The sequence below is a fragment of the Micrasema longulum genome, unplaced genomic scaffold, assembly GCF_059751315.1.
Source record: "Micrasema longulum isolate JH-2025_06_02 unplaced genomic scaffold, ASM5975131v1 h1tg000428l, whole genome shotgun sequence".
Classification (NCBI taxonomy): domain Eukaryota; kingdom Metazoa; phylum Arthropoda; class Insecta; order Trichoptera; family Brachycentridae; genus Micrasema; species Micrasema longulum.
The window spans coordinates 202801-226797 of NW_028277628.1; the positions used below are offsets into that span (position 1 = coordinate 202801).

Consider the following 23997-nt stretch of genomic DNA (forward strand, 5'->3'; position numbering starts at 1 on the left):
CGTTTAATTTGTGATATTATCAACGTAAAATATTATTTAAAAAGTGTATTTCATATAAAAAAACATTCAAATTTGTTGGTGAAAATTCTAGTAGGAAATTAATTTTAATTTATTATACAAATTCATGATGAATTACACCTTAATCCACCAAATTCGAATAACCAATAACCGGTTTCATCGCTTTCGTAATATGTTCGGTATCTTTATTTTAAAATATTGTACTTATACTGAAATAGTAAGCTGAGAGAATTCAATATTTTATAATAGTATATTTTTTTTGCTTATATATTTATAAGGACCCTTTCACAAAATATTACACGGTAAATACATGAGTTTATATAATGCTTTTTTAATTAGTAAAAATGCATGTATTTTTGTAACTCTAAAAGATACCAGTCTTGAAGACGTCACAAAAATGATGAAACTGGTCGTCGGTTATTCCAAATTTATAAATTTCTGTAATGTGTTATTTAATTTTTTTTATAAATAAAAATGATAATATTTTATACTTTTAAAAGCTGATCCGGGTCACTAGCCACGGAACCAGATCCCGCGTACTCACGGACCACAAAATCAAGGTTCGAATCATCTTCATCACAATTTGATACCTATTTTCTAATACCGAGATATTTACAATTGTCAAAATTTGACCCCCTGAAAATTAAATATTTAGATAGCATAAGAAAGCAAATAATTTATTTTGTAAAAAACGTTTTCTACGTTTATTTTTTTACTGGGTTAGGCCAAGAGGCCCAATAACAGTGGTGAACTGCAGCACAAAACACCCAAACTTGAGAAAAATCACATTTAAATTATGTATTCTTACTGAGAATCAAACCTGTAAACTTCTTCTGACTTCTTCAAAATCAAGCGCCTTAAGGACTACACCACCATTGTCAGTGACGTATAAATAAGCTATTATTATAAGTATTTTCACCTAACCAAAAATATTTGCTGTGACGTAGTTTGAAACATGCTAGCAAATATTTTTTAATGCCATTCTTAACATTTGCATGTTATCGGCATCAATTTAGGCATTCTTCACAATTCTAATAATACACATTCGTCCTAGCTGTAAGTTATGCAAATTGTAATTTACTCACGATATTTCGTTAGCTATTACATATATTAAAATTTAATTTTTGTTACAGAAAATAAAATTTAAATAGTAACCAGAAATATCGTAAGAATATTTATTTAAATAACACATTTTTTTCTGAAATAAATATAAAATATTATTAATATTTAAATCATTAACTGTGTGGTAAAACATTTTACTGAATGTTATTAAATATTTGTATATAACCACTTACCGACTTTTCCATGTCTACTGGATTCGAGATGTACCCGTCTCGTCGTTAGGACACCAATTATACCAACTTGCAAAACCCACTTTACACCTTCACCATACAAAACCCCACCAAAATATAAAACTCACAATATTTACGTTTTTTTCTAAATTTGAGAATGAAGTTTATCTTTAATTTTTCAAACTAGCATCCCTTGCATGAAACCCTACCCCTCCCTAACAAAAAAAGTTCACATGAAATTCTAGTTCGGGAAATTGAGGATTTACCCCATTTTTAGATTATGAATAAAAATCATAAATACATGTATATATTTTTAAATATTATTATTTAATAAAAAGTTTACCATTAGGAATGTTCCCCAGAACTGTAATGGTGTGGTCCTAAAGCACAGTATGCGTTTATATGTACAGTTAATCTAAACGTTTGTTCACTTTTTTATTTTCTTTCTTATTTATGTTTGTTTATATTCTATATTAATTTGTGGTGCATTAATTTGCTCATTTTAACGAGTCACTTGCCAAACAAAAGAGCCTGACTCTTTGTTGTCAAATCTAACATGATTTTTTTTTGCTGACTAAAAGTTGGCCTCACGGTGTAATGGTCAGCGAGAATGCCTACCATGCGAGAGGTATCGGGTTCGATTCCTGACATGGTTGATATTAAATATTTATTTAAAGAGTGTTTACACACTAGAATATTTCATAGTTCCTGGACTGGTACCTGAAGCGTAAGACTGATCATCTTACCTTCATGAAACAGAAACAATCAAGATACGCCACGATTGGTGTACTAATGCAGTGCCATATGCATCACTAGGCGCTTAAAGGGAATTATGGTAATGATAAAAATTAAAGGTTTATAAAGGTATTGATTCGTTGTTTTTTTTAATGCATGAAGTCATGATACCTCCGCGTTGTTTATTGCTTTAAGAATCACGTTCACGGTCCGCGAGCTTCGGAATTCTGTGTTGGCTCATTTGTGACTATTATGGGAACACACGACATGGTCGTGATGTAAACTACAGGCGAAATCGGATGAAATCTCATGTGAAAACCGAATCGAACAATACATCGATATTCATTTAGTTTGGCATACTATAAACCACATGTGGGCAAGCTCCGGGCCGTGGGACGTTTGATCATTCTAAATTCGTTCATAAACTCAAAATATCGAATGTGTTTCTGATTTTTTAAGTGTTTTTTTTTTATAAAATACCTAGATCGATTCATTCATCAATTTATTTATTATTAAGATTTACTTACATGCATACATGTTTATATACTTTGAAGAGAAGAGAAACAGAAGAAACAGTTAACAATTTACATATATAAAGATTTTCTTTTCTTTTTTACATTTTCAATTCACAATTTGTCACCCAACTAATCGATAGTCTGTTCTAAGGCTAACAAATTGTTAATTTACTGGTTTGCAAAAGAACATAGTAATCTTAAATTTAATATTATATTTTAAACATAGAATCAGTCATGAATTTTTAAATTACGATTTTTTACTAAAAACATTGAATTTGTTAAAACTTAACGATAGAAGAAATATTATAGACCTTTTAAATTTATTCAAAATTTTAAATTCAATATGGGATTGCCCTAAACTGTTATCTCTCATCAACTTCATGGTGCCTGGAAGAATGACTAGACAGGTGCCACCGTTTTGTAGCAATAATTCACGGACAGTGTATACTTGTAATGCAGTATTAAATAGACTTCATGAACTCGGCAATAGTTATTCCCACGTATCTGATATATTTAGTGTAGGGTATTGTTGCTATAGGACAAACCTTTTGAACTTTTTCAAAGATGGTGAATGGTAATTATATTTATTTATTCATGCATTTCATATACAGTTTTTTACTCACTTTGCCTAGCTGTGTGAAACAGTACTTATGATTTTCTTGTTGTTTTACTGTAGAATGTTTTATTATTTAAACTTTCTACTGAATATGCTGTATAATTTTTAGATAATTTTTTTAAATACAAATCTTGTATATTTTTTTTTATAAATCTTGGTTTTAAAATTCATGTTTTTAAAAAAAAGGAAAAAATATTCATCCAAATATGTTAATATTATAAATGTTTGTAAAAGGCAGATTTGCCGTTTAGGTTTATAAAATATAAAATAAAATAAAATAAAATAACAATATTAACGGTATATAAAAACAATACGCTGAGCATCAAGGAGAAATTAGAAATATATTTTGCGTTGTAGAACAAAATATTTTTTTTGTAGTCTTGCGCAGCAATCTACTTGGTTATACTGATTTTAAACGTATTTAAGCTGTTTGTGGTTTTCAAGGAACTGTCTAGCGCTCATTAGTATAATAATTTTATCAACAAGCTAGAGGGTTCTTAATAAATCTCCCTTTATTGTTATTATCAAATATCATATTAATTAGTAGATACGGTTTTTATTCAAGGGATATTACCCACGAGCGTTGTTTATCCGAAGCTTTAAATCCAATTTTCGAGGAAATTAGTAAATGCACTCGGGACGTTGGAATAATTTTAATCCAGAGCGTGTCAGTATGTGTAATAATAAATATAATTTATTGAGTTGTAATACAAAGGGCATTTTTTTTCTTTAAATTTTTATTTTGATTATTATACGGTGTTTGCTGACCACGATATTCCGGCCCGCAACTTGGAGGAAAATGAGCAATCTGGCCCAGACTAGAGAAAAGTTTCCTATGCCTGTTATAAACCATATCCACGTCAGAGTATGTGTAAGATTATCATATTTCTTTAACCTGTACCCAGTATGCATAGGGCACCGCATAAGTAAACCAAATGCAGCGTATCTTGATCATAAATTACACGAAGGTAAAGTAAGCAATCTTTCACTTTAGTAACAGACAAATTAAAGTATTATGTGTTAACATAAGTTTTGTATTTTTTTTCTAAATGTAGAGAACAAAAACAAAACGAGCTAGTCAATAATGTATTCTCCTTTATTATTTTACAACAAATTAGTCAATAACTTATGGCATCTTTGTATACAGCGCAAATATCGCGAGAAGCTTCGATTGCTTTATTCCCTCGATTGAACGCGCACCGAACGAGGTGTCGAATATGCTCATTTTCGTCTAACCGACATTTCATTTTGAAGGCTTGTTGTAAGGTTCATAGTCCACGATCAATGACATACATACATGATAAATAATTTCACTTGAAATATAGTGCGACGACAGATGAAGCAAATCAGCGTTTTCTATTAAATTAAATACATTATATTCTGCCAGCCACGAGAGAAATGTACTGCAGTACATTAGCATCGTTCCTATCAGGGAGATATGAAAAACAAATTAACGTAGCCTACAAAGAGACCCCAGAGCGTGGTAACGAACAGTCAATCAATCAACACCAGTCAGCCTAGCCAGGCCGAAGAGTCCGCTCAACGCAGTCAGTTCCAGCATGAAGTTCAAATGCAGACAGTTCAACTTCTAATCGCCGTAACACTCACGAGACATAATTCATTATTTATTCGCCATGTATTGAATACGCATTTAACATCAACCTAGTGTCTTTTGTCAATCTTCAACTGGGGTAGGAGCTCCACCAACCCTCAGCAACGTAATCTACAGATATTTAACGTAAAAGCACACACAATATCTTTTGGAAGAATAAAATATATTTAAAATATATTCTAGTAAATTTTTATTCTTTAATTTTAATTGTATTATTTAACTCTATTTTCTTACTTTCTTTTTTTTATTTCTTTAAACTATTTTTATCTGTTAATTAATTTATTTTATGTTTATTATTTTTTACGTATACAGTATGGTCTGTACTCTTTTTATTTGATTATTAATTAAAACTGAACACCCAATGACAAACTATTATTAAATAGTTTATCGGGATAAAATATATTTTAATGCTTTGTTTTCTTCATAATGTAGTAATATGGTTATAATGTGTATATTTTATTGAATAAAGACTTAAAAAAAACAACAAAAAAAAATTGGATAAACGGAAGTGGAAATAGTAGCACAAACAACTTGGCATTTTATTTTTGATCACTGCCTGCGCTGTCCTGTAAATACGCCATAAAATCATTATACTGATTCCTCCATTTCCTTTATTACTCAATTTACTTCTATACACCTGTTATTCAGTATTGATCTAACACTTATAACTTAGTAACACGCCTCATACTTATTTTCGAATTGAACTTTACAATTTCATTATACAAAGTTATCTACAATGAAAGCGTTTTATAAATGCATATCGTAGCGTTTTCTTGACGGGAAAATGCAAACAAAGGAATTGGTTGATTTATGGTTTACCTACATATTTAGAAACCGTCCAATAATTATTACTAAATGATATGCCGAATTTTCAACCATATTTCGTAATTAACGGATATTAAAATTTTCCTTTGCTAACGATTATTTTATTTCGACCAAAGTAAGACGGTGCACAAAATGCAAATATTAAATCTTTTTTTTTTAATACGCTATCAACAATTTAAAGTAATTTTATAAAGTAGGGTATTTTCACTTTTTTTTTTAAATAAGCAAAAAAATATAAATTATATAACGATGAAATAACTTTGTTTTTTTGTATGTACCACTTTAATTTTTATAATTGAATAACCGATACCAGGATTTTTTTATGTTATCAATGAAGTAGAAAAAACTATTTTATTCTAACATTATAACAAAATGTGTAATGTTTTTTCCTACAGACGCAATTAACTCCGACCTCCATGGTGTAAGTGGTCAAGACGCTTGACTCGCACACGGAAGGCTCCGGGTTCGATTCCCGGTGAGAACTCAAAAATCAAATGTGATTTTTCTCGAGCCCGGGTGTTCTGTGTTGTAATTCATCACTGTAATTGAGCCTCCTGGCCTGTTGTGGTGCAAAAAATAAATAAATTTTAAATACTTTTATCTGACAATATTTATCCAAAACCGTTTAATTTTATGTTTTGGCAAATCTTTGCCGTGGATAAGTACTTTAAGTTAAGTGATTTGAAAAAAATATATTTTTTATTTGTCAAATTTTTATTTCATCAAAGTAAACCCAATTTTTGAAGACAAAATTTTCGTGTATCGTATTATCATTGATATTATCTTAAAGTTTTGTAATATTTTAATTACTCCGCACGTGACTTACTTGTTCTCTTCAGATCCTCGTCGTAATAAGTGCGTTGGCTACATGAAAATTGGAAATCTCACACAAAAATATATCATTTGTTGATTTCGAAAAACTTGTGAACTCATTTTAAGTAGTAGATGTTTATGAAAATCGATGTTATTAATTTTTTTATACATTTTAAAGAAACTACGAGGTACATTTAAACGCTCTATTTTTTTTTGAAAACATGTTTTGTATCCGATTTCCTATAACACTGAATTTTTTTATTGATACAATATGGTTTAATTGTAAAACAAAGTGTTAGCAATTTTTTTAATCTTCTGTAAAGGGGGAAACTGCCTTACGTTTGTTTTCGATGTTAAATGTTGACATTTTCAGATTTCACTTTCTGACTTGTTCAATTTACGTGGAGTTTTGTAAAAATATCTATTTGTATTATAAAACATTATCTTTTTTTCGCTATTTTCTTGGCTCCATACGTCTGCACGACCAGACACAGTTTGCAGCAGATAATATCACCGATGATAATAATATTTAAAGATCTTACTCTCGGATAGTAAAGATATATTGTTTCATCTTTATGTCAAGTCAGTACATGTACGTCACGTTTTGTATTCGCCACGAGAATTGCATTTTGAAACTTAAAAAATGCAGATTTTCTATCAGGTTTAACATGAGAATAAGCGATAAATCAGTTCATACACTACAGAAGCCTAAGAAAGTAAACTGTTTTTATCTTTTACTGTATTTTTTCTATGCACAACTGAAATCACTTGGTTAAACAAATATTATAACGTAAGTCTTGATGGGTTACACATAATTTTTTAAAACCTAATAATAAATTTGTTTGTTTTTTTGGCAAAATGCAGCCAGCCATAGAAAAGTGAAACTGAGGTTATAGCATTCTTGTGTAAAGATTGAATAATTAAATATACACAACAGTTCGAATATTTTTTATTATATCAAATATTATGTTAAATTATGATAAATAATGCATACATACGTTTTGTTTTAATACAAAATAAAATCAAATTACGTTATTGAAAAGTTTCAATGATTTTTAAAGTCTGGCTGATCACACAACCAAAATATGCATTTTTGAGAAAACAGCCGGATCTAATATTGCATGATATTTACTTTCAAACTTTGAAAGTATGAGGTGACATTTTGTTTTAAAACCTAGATCTTAAATTATGACCTGTCATTGGTGGGTTTAAGTGGCCACTTTACAAATTAAGTAACATACATCACTTTACCTATGTTTGAAATCCCATATTTCTTCAATTCTTCCATCTATTGATTTGAGTGAAATAAAAGAGCTGAAACCATTATTGTTGTTAAAAAATTCATCTGATCATTTTATTTTACGTACTAGGCGACGCCTGAAAACAATTCTCCAATTTTTCAATTTCTTCTTGGGCATGTCTGATATAAATAATTAAGTTCATAGCACTTTTTGTAAAAATTTTAGTATAACTGACGTATTTTTCAAAATGACGTTTTTCCATACGAGCAATATTTAGAAACGAGTGGTTTATGATACAAAACTTGGATAACCATGACAAAAATTCTACTCTTTTACTATTTTTAACTGTTTACTATAAAAATCTTTAATTAATACGAATTTTACAACAGTTTATTCGTTAACGAATTACAACATGGATTGAGAATACTATATAGAAGGGATTAGGGAAGTCTAGGCAGTTACAGAGCTTATGACCTGTCGTTGTCTAGTTTGAGTAGCAACTTTATGCTAAGACTTCCATCTTCCCTTCTTTAGGGTATTCTCCATCCCTGTTGTAATTTGTTAATCTTAATGACTCCCGAGGGGGTGAAATCTTGTCTTTTGTCTACAAACATTTGGACAAAATCAAATATTGTTATAAAACCAACTGGTCCAAGGAGAAGTTTAAAAATTGGAAAATTATTTTCAGGCAAATGGAAAATTGAAGAAATGTGGATGTTCTGCTGGTAAAATGGTGAATGTTACACAGTGTATAAAGTGGTAACTTAAACCAGCCAATGACAGGTTATAAGCCCTGTAATTGCCTAGACTTCCGCATTACCTTCTCTAAAATGTTCTCCATTTCCGTCATAATTTGTTAATCTTAATGCCTCCCGAGGGGGTGAAATCCAGTCTTTTGTCTACAAACATTTGGACAAACTCAAATATTGTAGATAAAAATGTTTACCAAAATTTTAAGAAGGCATAATATGATCGATTTTTTTTGTAATGGTGGATTTAAAACTTCAAATAAGCGTTAGTTGATCCTCTCAATCAAAATGTACGTTAACTTTATTTTAAATTCATTTACTTCTGCTTTATTGATGATTACTCATTATTTGGGGATTCGTTTTTTTAAAGAGCTTAACTTGTTACAAGTACCATTGTTGATGCACTTAAAAATATCTAAGAACGCATTAATCAATACTAAGCAGGCATGTTCCCCTATAAATAACGTTTAATTCGACATATTATCTGTAATAAATTTGACTTGGGGTAGAACTTACCCCCAGTAGCCTGTTACTAAAGTGATAATTATTTCCTCTGGCCTTATATAGAACATAAAACGACCACTAGTAAACTCACTAACACCATACCAGAAAGTAGACGTTTCTGTAATATTTAAAACGCTACAACCGTTAACGAGGATAACATGTTAAATAATATATACAAAATATAATGTATACAAAATATTTATGCAAAAAAAAAACGTTTTGGGTATTAAAATATATGTGCTTATACTTACATATCTCGTATAATTAGGAATGGTATAATATTTCTCCCCTATAACAAACAAGAACGAGTAGTAAATAACTCACTATTAGATTATGCGAATCAAGATGAGGTTCGAACCTCGAACTTTTGATTTGTGAGCCCGTAACGCTAGCCACGGGATCGCAACTCGATCTTCATAAATCTTTGAATGGCGTACATAAGAGTTTAACTTTTTAGGAGACTGAAAAAACGTTATTTTGAACCCAATGATTTAACTACGGGACTCGTATTTTGTGAAACGGGTTATGATTTACAGATCACTCAATTTTTGTAACCACATTAACAAATAACAAAAATATTTAACATACGCTGCTTGAACCTTAAAAGATGGGACAGAATAAGTCTAGTTATACTACTAGAACTAATTTTTACTATTTTCACCACTTAATGAGCGATAGAAATAAGTATACTTGTATTGCTGAGACCATCGTGTACTATTTTTGCCTCGGAAAATACCACACAAATTCGCATAATTCCATAATTCAAACTAATTTTTAATTTACGTAAAAAGTTGTTCATTTACATTTTGAGTAGTCGTACGACTACTCAATGTATGCATATAAGCGTCAACCACAACCAGAATACAAGATACTCTAATAGGGATCTGATACTAGGTGAAGGAGTCAACACTGTTCTGGCATCAAGACAACACTATTACGTAACCATAACCTTTCGCCAGAATCGTGGAAAGACGGGAGTGTTGTCAAGTTGCGGAAGGTGTTGACCTCGCTCTTTTATGACACTGGTCGTAGAGAGTAAAAGTTGATGCATGCTACGGATTGAAAATTCTTACTGGATGTCGAAATTAAAATATGAAAATAAGGAATAATTTTGAAAATATATCTATGGATGGCAACCATGAAGTTTCGCATAAATAAATTGTCTATGTTTTTATGAATGTATGTATGTGTATGCGCATGGATGTATGTATATGTGTGTGTATATATGTGTGTATATAAATATATATATGTATATGTATATAAATGTGTATACGAATAAGTTTTTATTTTATTTGTCTGTGCTCTCTATTAATCTGTAAACTATTATTATATATTAGAATGTAATTGCCTGGCTTGGAACGGGGTATGTACCCTTGTTAGCTGGGCAAAGTGAACGTAAAATTGTAATTTTATAAAAGGTGTGAATAAATTAATAAAAAATAAAAAAATATATAGCGAAAATAAACGGTTACGTGAGACGAGGACGAACAAGGGAGACGTGGCATGATCAGATAAACCAAAATCTTAAGTCTGGTCATGTCAAAAGCAGACAGAACCGAAGGGCATGTATGACAAGATGTATGAATGTGGAAGAAGCTAGGAATGTATGCCTGGATAGACGTGTGTGGCAGTCCATTTACTCTGCCTACCCCTACGGGGAAATGGCGTGATAGTAGTAGTAGTAGTATAAGTGTACTGTTAATACCATTGATGAAATACACAAGAAAAGTTTTATCGTACAAATCATAAAATTAACAAAAATGCTGTTATACTGTTAAATCCGCCCATCAAAGAAATAGCAGGATATCTCCTGAGTTTCGAATATTTGAACTATTGAATAATTAATTAATTGTTTTTTTTTGTTCCAGGTATGTTGAGGTCCGCCTTTGATACCAGCGAAAGAGCAAGATCTAAAGAAAGTGAGTCGAAACCAAAAGTTCATTATCAACTTTTTCCTGTTGTCATTGTGGTTTCAATTTAGATTAGAATCATTTTCATCGTGATCATCGAAACTATTTCATTTATTTGGTTTTACAAACAATCATTAGAATATTTCTGTAGAATCGAAGCCATTATTTTATCGTGCTTTTGCATTCTATGTTAATTTCAGAGGCATTAATTTATAGAAACGAAATTTGTTTCCGCAAATTTAATTATATATTCATTTTCTGCTCATTTTGAAGTCTATATTTACGTCATTCTATTTTAAATATGTGGGTATGGAAAATTTGTATAGAAATACGTAGAAATTATATTTTCCCCGATGTTGCGCTTCCGTTTCCGGTTTTCAACGTCAGAGTTTCAGGCTTTTCAGTAACGTGACCTCGGGCACATTTAGAGGAAAGCGTTGGACGTTCTGAAATCATTTTTAAATCTGGAATTGCATTATAAAAGCAAGATACATATTTAATTTATAAAAACAATTGAAACATCATCTATTTTCACATTTTATTGTTATCTCAATATTTGTAGTTTGGTTTTAGTTAATATTTACCAAAACCTTTAATGAGACTTTGAAAGCGTATAAAGGGGATTATGGCGATATTATGCGACTTAACACGACATTTTGCAAAAACTTAATACATTATGTGGTTTCTCGGTACTCGAGTCTTCCCGCCTTGCCATAAAGCTGTCACCGATAAGTTAGATCTTTTGATTCCCAAGCAATAATGTGGCAAGTTTTTTGGCGGTGTCGATCATTAAATTGCAAATTGTTCTTTAAGAATGGTTGACAAATGGCCCCATTCATCACGGCCTTTCAGGAAAAATGATTTGGCCTTTCGTTGGGCGTCGGTCGGGGTGTATTCAATAACCCCCTCCCCGCTCCCCGCTCCCCCCTTCACCCCGTGCGAGAACTCCCGGGGCACGATACATTATTCATTTTGACTTGAAAAACTTTTTCAGAATGACTTTGCCTTTTTTGGCAGTATTCGTATTTTCATAGTTCTATGTTTTGCTTTATACCCCCGAGTTTACGTCTATTTTTTATTATTTCGCGAGCCGAAGTGTAGATTTATGTCGGTTTATTCACCCCACCCCACGCATAATCACTATTGAGATGTTCATCAAACTGGGAATCATCCCCTTCCCTCACCTCGATTAGACTGTTGTACTCCTTACATTGGATAGGTTTAATATTCCTTAATTTATCGAATGCGGCTCCTTCGAAAAGTAGCTTTAAGCGCGTAAGTACCCCAAATGCCGTTAGCATAAGTGTTTTCATCGCAAATTTGGCCAAATGTAATCCTAATTGAAAAGAGAATTCTGATAAAGAACCTCAATTTTTCGCTCTAATAAAATAGCGTCTTATCTGAAATGCGGATTTTCGCAGACGCCTTCATGAAGGGCTCCACCGCGCCACCTTAATAATAATATTATTATACAGCGATGGTACTAATTTCCTGCCAAAGTGGGTGTGAAAAATATATTTGATTGAGATGACTCGGAAGGTTGGCTTATACGGAACCACTTTACTTTTTATATTGTTAAATGGTCGTTAAAAATCATAGAAACAGCGTTCCATCAAAGCATTAACTGAAGATTGCTCTTCTTTAATTTATAATCCGTTTTTCTTCAAACATAAATTTCTTTACGCGATGAATTTTAGGAGCAAATCGTTCATTTTATGATTTAATAACTACTCCGTGGTATCTTTGAAGTGTGTTTTTTAAAATGCATTAAAGAGTTATTTTAAAATATAATAAATATAAAACAACTTTATCGTTCACCCTTTTTCCACCAACCGGTTTTAAAGCTACACAAGCTTCCTTATCAAATTATACTTAGCTTATGAATCTTATCCTATTTTATTTTAACAAAGATAACTATATTTATTTTTATACATCGAAACAGATGGAAATAATAAATTAGATCTTTTTGTTATTGTAAAGATGCGAAATTTTAAGTGATAAAGATACGATTTTCAAAACTAGACAGGAGTGGACTAAAGGAAATATTGTCTATTCGGCCATTTATTATATTTTTCTTATTATGAATCGCTTTTTTAATTTCTCAGATTTTCAAGTTGTCTTATTTAAATATTTCATTTTAACATGTAAAACTTTATATCCAGTGCCTTTTTTAAAATTATGAATATTTTCTATCAGATGGTTAACGAATTCAGTTTTTTTTTTTGGCACCTTAATACCCGTATGCAGAGACAAACCTAAAGGTGAGGAAAGTTCATTCTATTGTCTTCACCTTCGGGTTATTTTCTGCATTTGAAATTAGAATGTACTTTCCTCACCTTAAGTTTTGTCTCTGCATACGAGTATAAACCTTTTACTGTAATATTAAAGTTTATTTTAGTTTTTCGAATGCAGATTGAATATCAATTTATTATTTATATTAAGAAACTTTATCTTTGTGATTTTCAACAATGTTCCAAAATTTTTCCTGTATAGAATGCAGGTCGGTCTCGGGTTCGATTCTCGACATGGTCGATATGAAATATTCGTTTTAAAGGGTGTTTTCACAGTAGAATATTTCATAGTCTCTGGACTGGTACCTGAAGCATAAAACTGGTCATCTGGAATCAAACTATTGTTTAGAAAAAATGACATTTATAAATAAAATCCACATCCATTGTTTAGGTGGGTAAGTTTTATTAATTGTGGGAGAAAAAAACAAATATTTATTTATAAGTGTTCGTTTTTGCTTTTGATTTAATATTTTATTAATTATTTTAATAAGCGGTTAAAAATAAATTCGTATTATATTTATTTTTCAATAATGAATAACTTATAAGTGAGGGCTTCAAACATAAATCATACATTTTAATTATTTTTAAATCTCAAGAAAATTTCAATCAAATTGTTATAATATAGGCATACGATGTAATAGGATGTAGCATTAATATATTGCATCCAAGACTCCTTAATTTTTACGTGTTGATTTTATTATTGAGTAGTGATTATTTAAAATAAAATTCGCACTAAGAAAAACTTTGACATTTTGGCCAACGAGTTTTTGCCGATGTCATTTTGTAATAAATGTTATGTCCCAGCAGGTCAGTTGACCTTTAAAAAATATTCATAATTTTTCTGTTATACTTAATAATACGTCCAATTACATTCATCAAGTAAATCAATTTTATTATTATGACGTCAATAGTGGAATTTTGCGAAGTAAAAAAATATTAAAATGGTTATTGTTTGCATGTTACCAAATAGTTACCCAATACTGTTTACGGCTATGAGCTATGAACTTAAATTTAATATTTTTTTTGCATATATATATATTTTTATATTTGAAACATCAACTTCGTGATTAGTAAATTATAATTTACGTTAAACATTTAATTTAATAAAATAAATACCGAACAACTTTGCTTTTAACCACATATTTTATATTTATACAGCTTGCCCACCACATACCGCTCACCGCATCTGAGGACATAAGTCTCCTTGGCGGTGCCCACATACACGGAAAATTTGCTCGTTGTCAAACGAGAAAAGCTGCCCGAAGGAGCTCTCTGAAATCTGGTAGCCTTAGCGTCTTTGTGCTGAAAGAAAGTAATCCAGAAGTACATAATATGTACTTCATTGGATTGTGACGAGAGGGAAGTGAATTCTTCACTGACTGGTATATCAAACATTTTGATTTTGTTTAAAGCTTACCATAAGGAATGTTCCTCTGAAGTTTCGCGGTCTGGTCCTGAAAATCCATTTATATTACAAAAAAATAATTACGTATCCCTAACTCTATGAGGCCAAGAGCACTGTGTCGAGCTGGGAAACAACGTAATAGAAAACATAAGCATGTACATAATTAAATGATAGCAAAAATAAAAAAATAAATTTATTAGATAAACGTTTATTTCAGAAAACATCTGTACAACACGCTTAATAGTATATAAATCTATGCAATATCTCGCATTATAAGCTCCATATGTATCAGTTAATATTTAATAATCACTGTAAAAATAAAATAGGATATGTTTTTTTAAAATTAGGGTAGGTATACAAAATAAAATACACAAAAGTGCATGATATGATGCGTTTATTAGGACATTAACAAGAAAAAAAATGATAGTGACAATGTCCTAACAAGACAAAACGCGTCACATTATACACTCTTATATATTTAAAAAATAAAAGTAAAATGAAATCTCATGAAAGTATTTTACTTTGGATACCTACCTATACTTTAATATGAAATTCCACTAATTATCTGCACATAAAATATCTAAAATTTATTACTTAAGTTTACCGCGTGAGAAAGAAAGAAGCTTGTGTAGTTTTGAAACCGGTCGATAGAAAAAAGAAAAATAGGTGGTTAAAAGGAAATTTGTTTTTCATTTATTTTATTAAATTGAATGTTTTTATGTGAATTGCCATTTACTATGTGTTACGGATTATTGAAATCATCTTCATAAAACGTTTTCTTGTTCTATCGTACGAGAGTTTGTCATTAAATAACCCAACTCAAATTTAACAACATTATACCAAACCGTTCTACCGTGGAGTTGTTATGCCAGATTTATGTCTTCTTTTATTTAAAGAAACCCGAAATAAATAACTCTAGAGTTATGAAAAAACTACCTTAAGCCATTAAGGAAAATAGGCCGATAATTTTATTTTTTCAAAGTAGTATAAAAATAAATATCGCGGGTTTTTCAGCGTTCGGCGGCAAGCGAAGGCTGTTATAGCGGTCGTTATTTCTAACGGTGCCTTATCGTAGTGACGTCGTTCCCGTGGCGTCCGGCCGCGCTCAGCGACTATCCCAAGATTTCCTTCGACTCTCGACTGATCGAGTTCCCCGCGATAACTGCTCCCAGCTGCAGTTAAGATCGGAAGATAACTCGCGGTAATATTCTTTCCTTCCGATATGAATTCCGTCTGCGGTGCACTCGGGGGGAGATGAGACAGCGGGGTCAATTTGTTGCGAGATTAACTTGTTACGTGTCGCTAGATGGGCGTGCTAATGGACGAGACAAGCACTACGGACCACCTTCTGAGAAGGAATTGTGGGTATAGAATTATCAGGGTGGCTTTATAGCAACAAGAAGTGAAAGAAATGGTGTCTTGAAAAATATCTGATAAAAATTCTCGTACTGGTTAGGCCGTTTGAAAATGTGTCACAGCGTAAATATTTTTTTATACCTGTCTCCTTTTCTCTCGCCCACTCGAATCCTGTCCCTATTGCACCTTTATAGTTTCAATAACTATTCAGTTGATTATTTTGCCACCTGGGGTCACTGTCCGCTTTGACCGCGATTGAAGTGCATGTTCGGTTTGGAGTTTTGCCGCTTAAGCAGAAAAATAAGAAAATCTACAAAAAAGGTCAGTCCATTCACTCCATTTCCTTGCCATCCATTTGCGCTGCGACATTTACAAAATTTAATATACCTACTGTCGAGAACCAACTCACGCATCGCCACGTACATTCTTCGACTACGCCAATAGTAGTTCGTTTGGTTTTATTTTTTAAATGTATCAGCTTTAATTCATCATTTTATTAACTACTACGGTTTCCAATACTTAAGGGCCCATGCGTAGTAGTAAATACGCGGATATTCATTGATATTGATCCGCAAATCGTCTTTTTTCGGTCAAATAGCTCTGTTTCCCCCCCGCCCACCGTTTTAAGTCTTATTAACGCCCCATTTACCGAAGTTCACGCTCACCCCCACATCTCGCTACCTACGATGGCCATTAGGCCCTTATCGTGTAAAAGAAATAACTACTTGGACCAGAATACTAATTCCGCTCCGGAATACTTACTCTAAATTTTGCCAACTTTTCCGAAGTTCCCTCGCGTTAAATGTCTTAAATCCTTCCATTTACTTTCCTTGAAGGATCGCGAGTGATTTCAATCAGGCCGACCGCACATTTATCTCCGTCAAAAATTAGAATCACCGAAAGTTTTATTCAAAGGTTTTTGACAATTTTTATCTATTCCTTTGTAAAGATTTTCCACTCGAGACGTAGAGAACTCTTATTGTAGTTCTTTATAATTAAATTTAACAAAAAAATATCAATGAGATCCTTTATAAAAAGCAAGCTTTAAGTGATCGCTTTATATGAGCACTTTCTTTTTAAAAAATATTAAAAAAAACATATGTTTTAGACCCTTTTTACTTAAATGATTACCACAAATGCAAAAATATAATATAAATAATAGTTTTGCATAAAACAGAAAACCTAATTATGTTTTACTTGACAATGTACTTACGACCCATACATTTTTATTTTAAATGAATGTGTATGATTTTTTTATCATTTAACCTAATCCTCTGTTCTAAAATTACTGTATAATCAAACCATTTTAGAAGTATATATCCTTTCTCATATTACTAATTTCAATTAGGTTCTTAGATTTCATAGAAATGCTTTTGTTTTATTATCGAAATGTATAACTTATTTTTAATGAAAAGATCTTTTCATAACAGTCGTAAGTATTCTCATTCTCAAGTTCTCCTTTGCTAAATTTCATTACTGCATTTATCAAACTCTGTTTCCCCTCTTCTCCTCTAAATTACCCTCTTTTCTCCACATCGATTCCCGCTCAACCACTCCAACAATCCTCAGTTATAAAGTTTTGCCTAATTAAGTTCTGTTCGACTCCTTCCCTTACCCCCGTAACATTTCCACCGCAGAAAAGATTGTACCGAGCCCCCGCGGCACTCCGAGTTTGGCAGTCCCACCATTTTGTACAAATCTGTATCACAAAATGATAAAATCTTACAAGTAAATAAGCGATCGGGTAACAAAGCAGCCCTCCAAATCGACTGTTATTTCCGTGCAAAAATATTATTGCGATAGTGGAGTAATTAGGAGTTGATAAACTTTGGAGTTTCCTCTTCGGGACTCTTTTCCCGACTTAGCGTTCCCTGAGAACGGAGTTCCCCTCTTCGTGGACCAAGATGATGAATGCTCAAATTTAAAGGAGTGTCAAGTCAGTATTTTCGATTGCTGCCTTATCAGATTCGATCTTCAGCTATTTCCAAACAGTCTTATTTCTTATCCGTCGGCTTTGTTTTCCTTGCTAATATCCTAGAGATAAAATTTTCTGTAAAGATTATGAATTACTTTCTCCATCATCTCTTACATCCTACTTTCAGTATTCTACCCTTAAACTTACCTCAATTATTTCGTATTGATATTTATTTCTTATTTATATCAACTGTTAACAAAATAATAGAATACTTTTATATTCAAGTAAGCAAAAGATATATAATAATATCGAAAACCATGAGAAAACCCTTTTTCTATTTTATTATTATTTTAAAATTGAAAGTTATATTTTTAAATAAAAAACACAAAATCTATTATTATCTCATAATATATATCAGTTTTCTGTTAAATAAAATCTCGCTAAATATTTTTACTGTATATTTTTTTTAATTTTTTATATATGCCACAAGTGCGCATGATAGTGGACTAAAGGATCTTATACAACATGTTGAATATGCTTAACCCACTTGCATACAAAATATCTCTATTAACTTTATTACAGGCATACGTTGTTCTTATCAAATATAAACGACCGTGTTTGCGAGCCTCGAATGCCTAGTAACTTTAGGTTAACTTACTAACCACAGTATGAATAATTATAAATATATTTAATTTTAGTTTAATCACACAATTCTGCTTTAAATAATAATAGTTACTGTATTTAATGTAAAAACATAGTAGGATAATATAGTTAAATTATTAGATAGTATATTTTTGCATATTTAGATATCTAAGAATTTTAACATAATCTGTACCATAAAGAATAAACCACGGAGATCACATTGAATGAAATTTTCAGGAAACAAGATTTTGTGATTGGGTGACTTCCAAAACATCATAACTTTTGAACCAATTGAGATAATTTCAATCTGAACCTTCAATGTAAAAAAACTATTATTTTGATAACAATACTTCATAATCTGGGAATACTGATGTTTTTTGCATTAAAACGCAGTGGACTTCAGATTTCTATTTTAACTTAAAAAAAACATTTATAGGACGAAATTGGCCTTCGGTATTTCATTCGTGGATTAAAATAGCTTGGTGCAAAAATTTCTGCATTTTTAACTATAAAACGGCTAAAAGTGGACTTCCGTGTTATTATTTTATATCCTCTAAGGTACAGTAACCATTATGGACTATTTTTTTTCTTATAAGTATTGCAACTATCTACTACATACCCATTCCAAAAGTGGTGAGAGTTAAAGGCAAGGTGTTGTTCTTGATAGTGGAAAAATAGCTAAATTAATAAAGTGTCTACTCAATTACATAATTTTCAAACCCATGTATCTTTAATTTCAAATTTTGTTTAAACCATTGCAGGCCAGGAGACCCAATCACAATAGTCAAATAGTATTACAGTACAGAATACCCAGGCTTGAGAAAAATCACATTAAACTTTTGCAACCTCGATTCCTCCAATTGTTGATTTTTGTGAAGTAAAGAGCTAAAACCTTTAATGATGCGAGTACGATACATCTGACTGAATAATTAATTTCATCTACATACTAGGCAGCGCCTGAAAGGCTCTTTAACTTCACAAAAATCAACGGATGGAGGAATTCGAAAAAATACGCATTCTTCAACAGAGGCAGAATGGTGAATGTTACATAGTGGATGAAGTGATCACTTAACTAGCCAAAAATAGGTCATAAACCATGCCAACGCATAGACTTCATATCCTCTTTTATTAAATGCTCTCCATTTCTGTTGTAATAATGTTTTATTTTGTTTATTTGCATATTATGTTTGATAATTTTATTTGCTGTATTTGTGTTTTTACTAATTTTTAAAATATTTTGTTCATACATGTTACATCTCTATGGGCGTTAATAAATAAGTAAAATAATAATTGATTTGAAAAATATGTGTGAAACATTTTAATTCCGTTTCCGTTAAAGATTTCAAAGCTGTTTCTCTCTCTAGCTTTAAAATATAGCGAGACCTCTTTAAACTACCCTTTATATACTCACCTGTAAAATAGGAAATGTATAAACTGTATGTAGAACCTTAGCTTCATTGCAGGTTGCATGTTTACAGTAAGGCTTTGGAAACATGTACTTTATTTCCTCTCTTATCAAAATCAACGTGACCACCGTCTATTACATGCACCCTTAAGAATTGCTGCTTTTTCTTGGCTCAGCCAAAGTTATTTCAACATTTCAATACACGGTTGGACAAATATTTAGACCAGCTGTTAATTCCATTTTAACTTTCAATTTATTACAGCTATGTAAAAGTATGCATGTAGAGGAAAATTTTATAAATAACTTAACCCTATAAAATTGTTTCTTGCATGGACGGTTAGAAATCCATCCACCATTTACATGATGTTATAATTTGACAATGAAGTTGAGTATTTGAATAATATTTATTTATTTACGGACATTGTATAATTATACAATTCATAGGGTATTAATTTTACAACGTAAAAATAGTTAAAAACATAAAAAAGAAGAAAAGAAACAGACGAGATCTGGACTATTTATTTAGTCATATAAAAATAAGTAAAAAATACTCGTATTTAAAAATAGCAGTTAGATTTGCAGCTTACTGAGAAAAACTAATAAAATAAAGAAGCTCGAGCAGTTTTGAAACCGGTCGGTAGAAAAATAAATGTTAAAAACAAAGCTGTTTTTATTTATTTAATTAAAGATATTTTTTTGGTTAATCGGTTATTGTTCTAATGTCAGTATCATTTATTATATATTTTCTATGTACAACTATATTATCAGTATGTTAAACCAATATAGATGATAAGTATGATTGTTTGTTAATACTATTTCAGGAGTTTCAAATTAATTACATTTATCCTCTCTTTAAAAAAAAAAACTAAAAGAAATAAATGAAGTTTTCCAATTAGAGGTGTACATATAAAACAAGAAATTATGCATTATCCAGAAATATTGTGAATATTATCTCTTATACTTTTTTGAATTGACATATTTCAAATATCGATATGGCCTGCAAATTCATTTCCGGGGTTTTGCATTCGCTATATAGGAGTATTGAATCCAGACACTGTCCGGCTGTCATTACTATAAAATACTCGTTGTTGATGATTTCTCGTATTTCTGGTTGGAGCATAAAGATTTATCATTTACAAAAACAATGGACAGTCTATAATATAACTTAAGATTTTGTGTGAATTGATCAGATCAAACAGTTTTCTCCTGACCCATCTTTAATGATTTAACAAATTATGACTTTACTAGGAAATAAGTCATAAACTAAAAAAAACTTGGCGTTTGGACTACAATTCCACCAGTATATTAATTTATTACGTCTATATAATATATCAGTTCTCGTATAGCTTTAGATTGCTAGTCTGGGAAACTGAATTTAAGATAACAAAATTGGTTTCAATTTATTTTATCCATTAACCATAAAATTTTCATTATAATATCAATATTTCTCATCTTTATTTTACGTTTTTGAGATATAAAATACTTAAAACACTCTCTTTAGAATAATTATAAATTTATGTTTAGTTCAATTTAGTTTTAAATCAACTCAGCACACGCAATTTCAAATATATATAGTACAGAATGCTAAAACAATTTCATTTCTCGAATAACTGTAATTGCGTAACTCTTAATTTAGTTTTTGGATTTGATAAATATTTGCAAATAATTGAATCCCAATATAATATTATATATTACTTTAACTTGATGGCCCAAGAAAATCATAATTTTTGAGTCATTACCTATTTTCTGAATTTTAAGAAAACGGATTATATTGCATAGATGTATGTAGGTATGTTTAATTTGGTTATTACTTGAATTTTATAAAAGGTTGTAAGTCGCGTCTGGCAAAATAATAAAAATTATGTTACCCTATTGTCCATTATTTTCAAAACCGAACGGTTATGGTACCAAAACGAATCATCATTTGTTTCCATTTGATGTTTTAGTGACTGAAAAAAATATAGAAATACGAAACTTAAACGGGTTTGTTTCATTTGAAAACTCGAATGCTGAAGTTAATTCCGTTCACAGCCATCTTTCAGTTCTACTAAAATTATTTACGTTTTACTTCTTTTTAAAACTTTTGTTAACTTAAAACAGTTAAGTGCTCGTAAAAAATGTGTATTTCTGCCAGCGATTTTCCTTCCTTTATTTAAGATAAATTTGCGTTTTTCCGTTTTTTTACTTTTATAATACTGGAAACTTTTAATGATTTCACGACCAAAGAAACAATCTAAACCATAATAAAACAAACAGTTTGCTGATAAACTCTACCTGTAAAAGTTACAGCTCTGATTTATTTTTGAGGATAAATGCTAAGTCAATGAACCTCGTCTGAACTTAAGCCGCTAGGGTTTTATGTTGAAATTGGCGAACAAGCGCCTCATAAATTAGTCGAATGACCTGTATATATATTTTGATAAATTATAAAGCGCCATTTTTGTAAAAATCACCTCAAGGGCGCTGTACAATAAATAAATCTCCCAGCACGTCTTGCAGCTACAGAGCGCATGGACGATTGGTATTCTAGTTCCTCGTCTCCAATTATGATATATTACAATTCTGATATATAGGAGCTAGATTACAGCACGTCTTGCAGCTACAGAGCGCATGAACATTAAGTTATCTAGCCCCTATTTGCATTTTTTATTTTTATTTTATGTGACAATGAAGTTTAAGGTTTAAGTAATATTTTAAAAAACTAACTAAAAAACATTTTTTTTAAAATAGAAGTTAGATTACAGCAAGTCTTGCAGCTACTAGGCGCATGGACGGTTGGAATTCTAGGCCCCATTTACTAAATTTAGGCATCTAATAGTTGATAACATTTACTTATTGAAGCAACTACTACTACTACTACTACCATCACGCCATTTCCCCGTAGGGGTAGGCAGAGAGAATGGACCGCCACACGCGTCTATCCTGGCATACAATCTTAGCCTCTTCCACATTCATACATCTTGTCATACATGCCCTTCGGTTCTGTCTGCTTTTGACATGACCAGACTTAAGATTTTGGTTTATCTGATCATGCCACGTCTTCCTTGGTCGTCCTCGTCTAACGTTGCCGTTCATTTTATTGTAGATAATGTATATAGCGCCATTTTTGTGGAAATCACCTAAAGGGCGCTTTACAATATCCAAACACGCCTTGCAGCTACATAGCGCATTGACGGTTAAGATTCAAGTTCCTCGTTTAAAATTATAATTTGATTCAATAACAGATAAAAGCTAGATAATATCATGTCTTGTCACTACAGAGCGCATGGACGGTATGAAGCCTAGCCCCCATTTATTTTATTTAAAAATTGAATTTCGGTTTTTCTGATATTTTTTTCACAATCGTTTACAAATAAGATCCGGATTACAACATACCCTGCAGCTACAGAGCGCATAGACTTTATTTTTTTTAAATAGTTTATGACAATGATTACATTTAAAAAACACACATTAGCAGGGTAGTAAGTTAGTCAAGTTTTCATAATAAAAAGTAAACAATAAAAAACTAAATGAATAAAGCACTATTTTCACTTATGACGATATTATTGTTCGCAAGATGAACCAACTACCGATGTCCGAGGGGCCCCGGTAACCGAATTAGCCACATCTTTCCTGTATGTTCATAGTTTGCTCAGTCGTATTATTATGAATAACTTATATAGCGCCATTTCCGTAATATAATACCTCAAAGGCGCTTTACAGAGTGATTATATAAAGATATAAATTAAATTTTAACTTTTTAATTAAAAAAAAAAAAATTACTTTGTCACCACATGCTAAGGATTTATTCAAACGATTTAGAGAACAAGTAGGTTTTAAGTTTCTTCAACATCACTTCACTCTCACAGTTTCGGACCTCTGCTGGGAGAGATATATATATCAAGATATAATTAAGAAAATATTATAATCGTATTTTATAACATTAACAGTCTACTAAATACTTAATAAATGTTTGGAGTTAAAAAATTAAGCATATCTTTATATCAAGTGGTGTTTATACATTTTTGTAGTGAGAGGTAACGGGGGTTGAAAATTGATTGTATTTTTTTATAATGGATAAATTATTTTGCGCCATTTTCGTAATATAATACCTCAAGAGCGCTTTACAAAGTGTTTATATAAAGAAATTAATTTAATTTTAACTTTTTAAATT

At 31.1% G+C, this 23997-nt stretch overlaps 1 protein-coding gene across 1 annotated transcript in view; it reads left to right on the forward strand.

Annotated features, from left to right (window-relative positions):
* Ten-m (teneurin transmembrane protein Ten-m) overlaps nt 1-23997 on the forward strand; it is a 217081-nt gene that overhangs the window by 114639 nt on the left and 78445 nt on the right. The window contains exon 2 of the mRNA XM_088226371.1: nt 10789-10839. Coding sequence (XP_088082497.1) covers nt 10791-10839 — 49 coding nt within the window. The 5' untranslated portion in view covers nt 10789-10790. The remainder of the gene's footprint in view (nt 1-10788; nt 10840-23997) is intronic.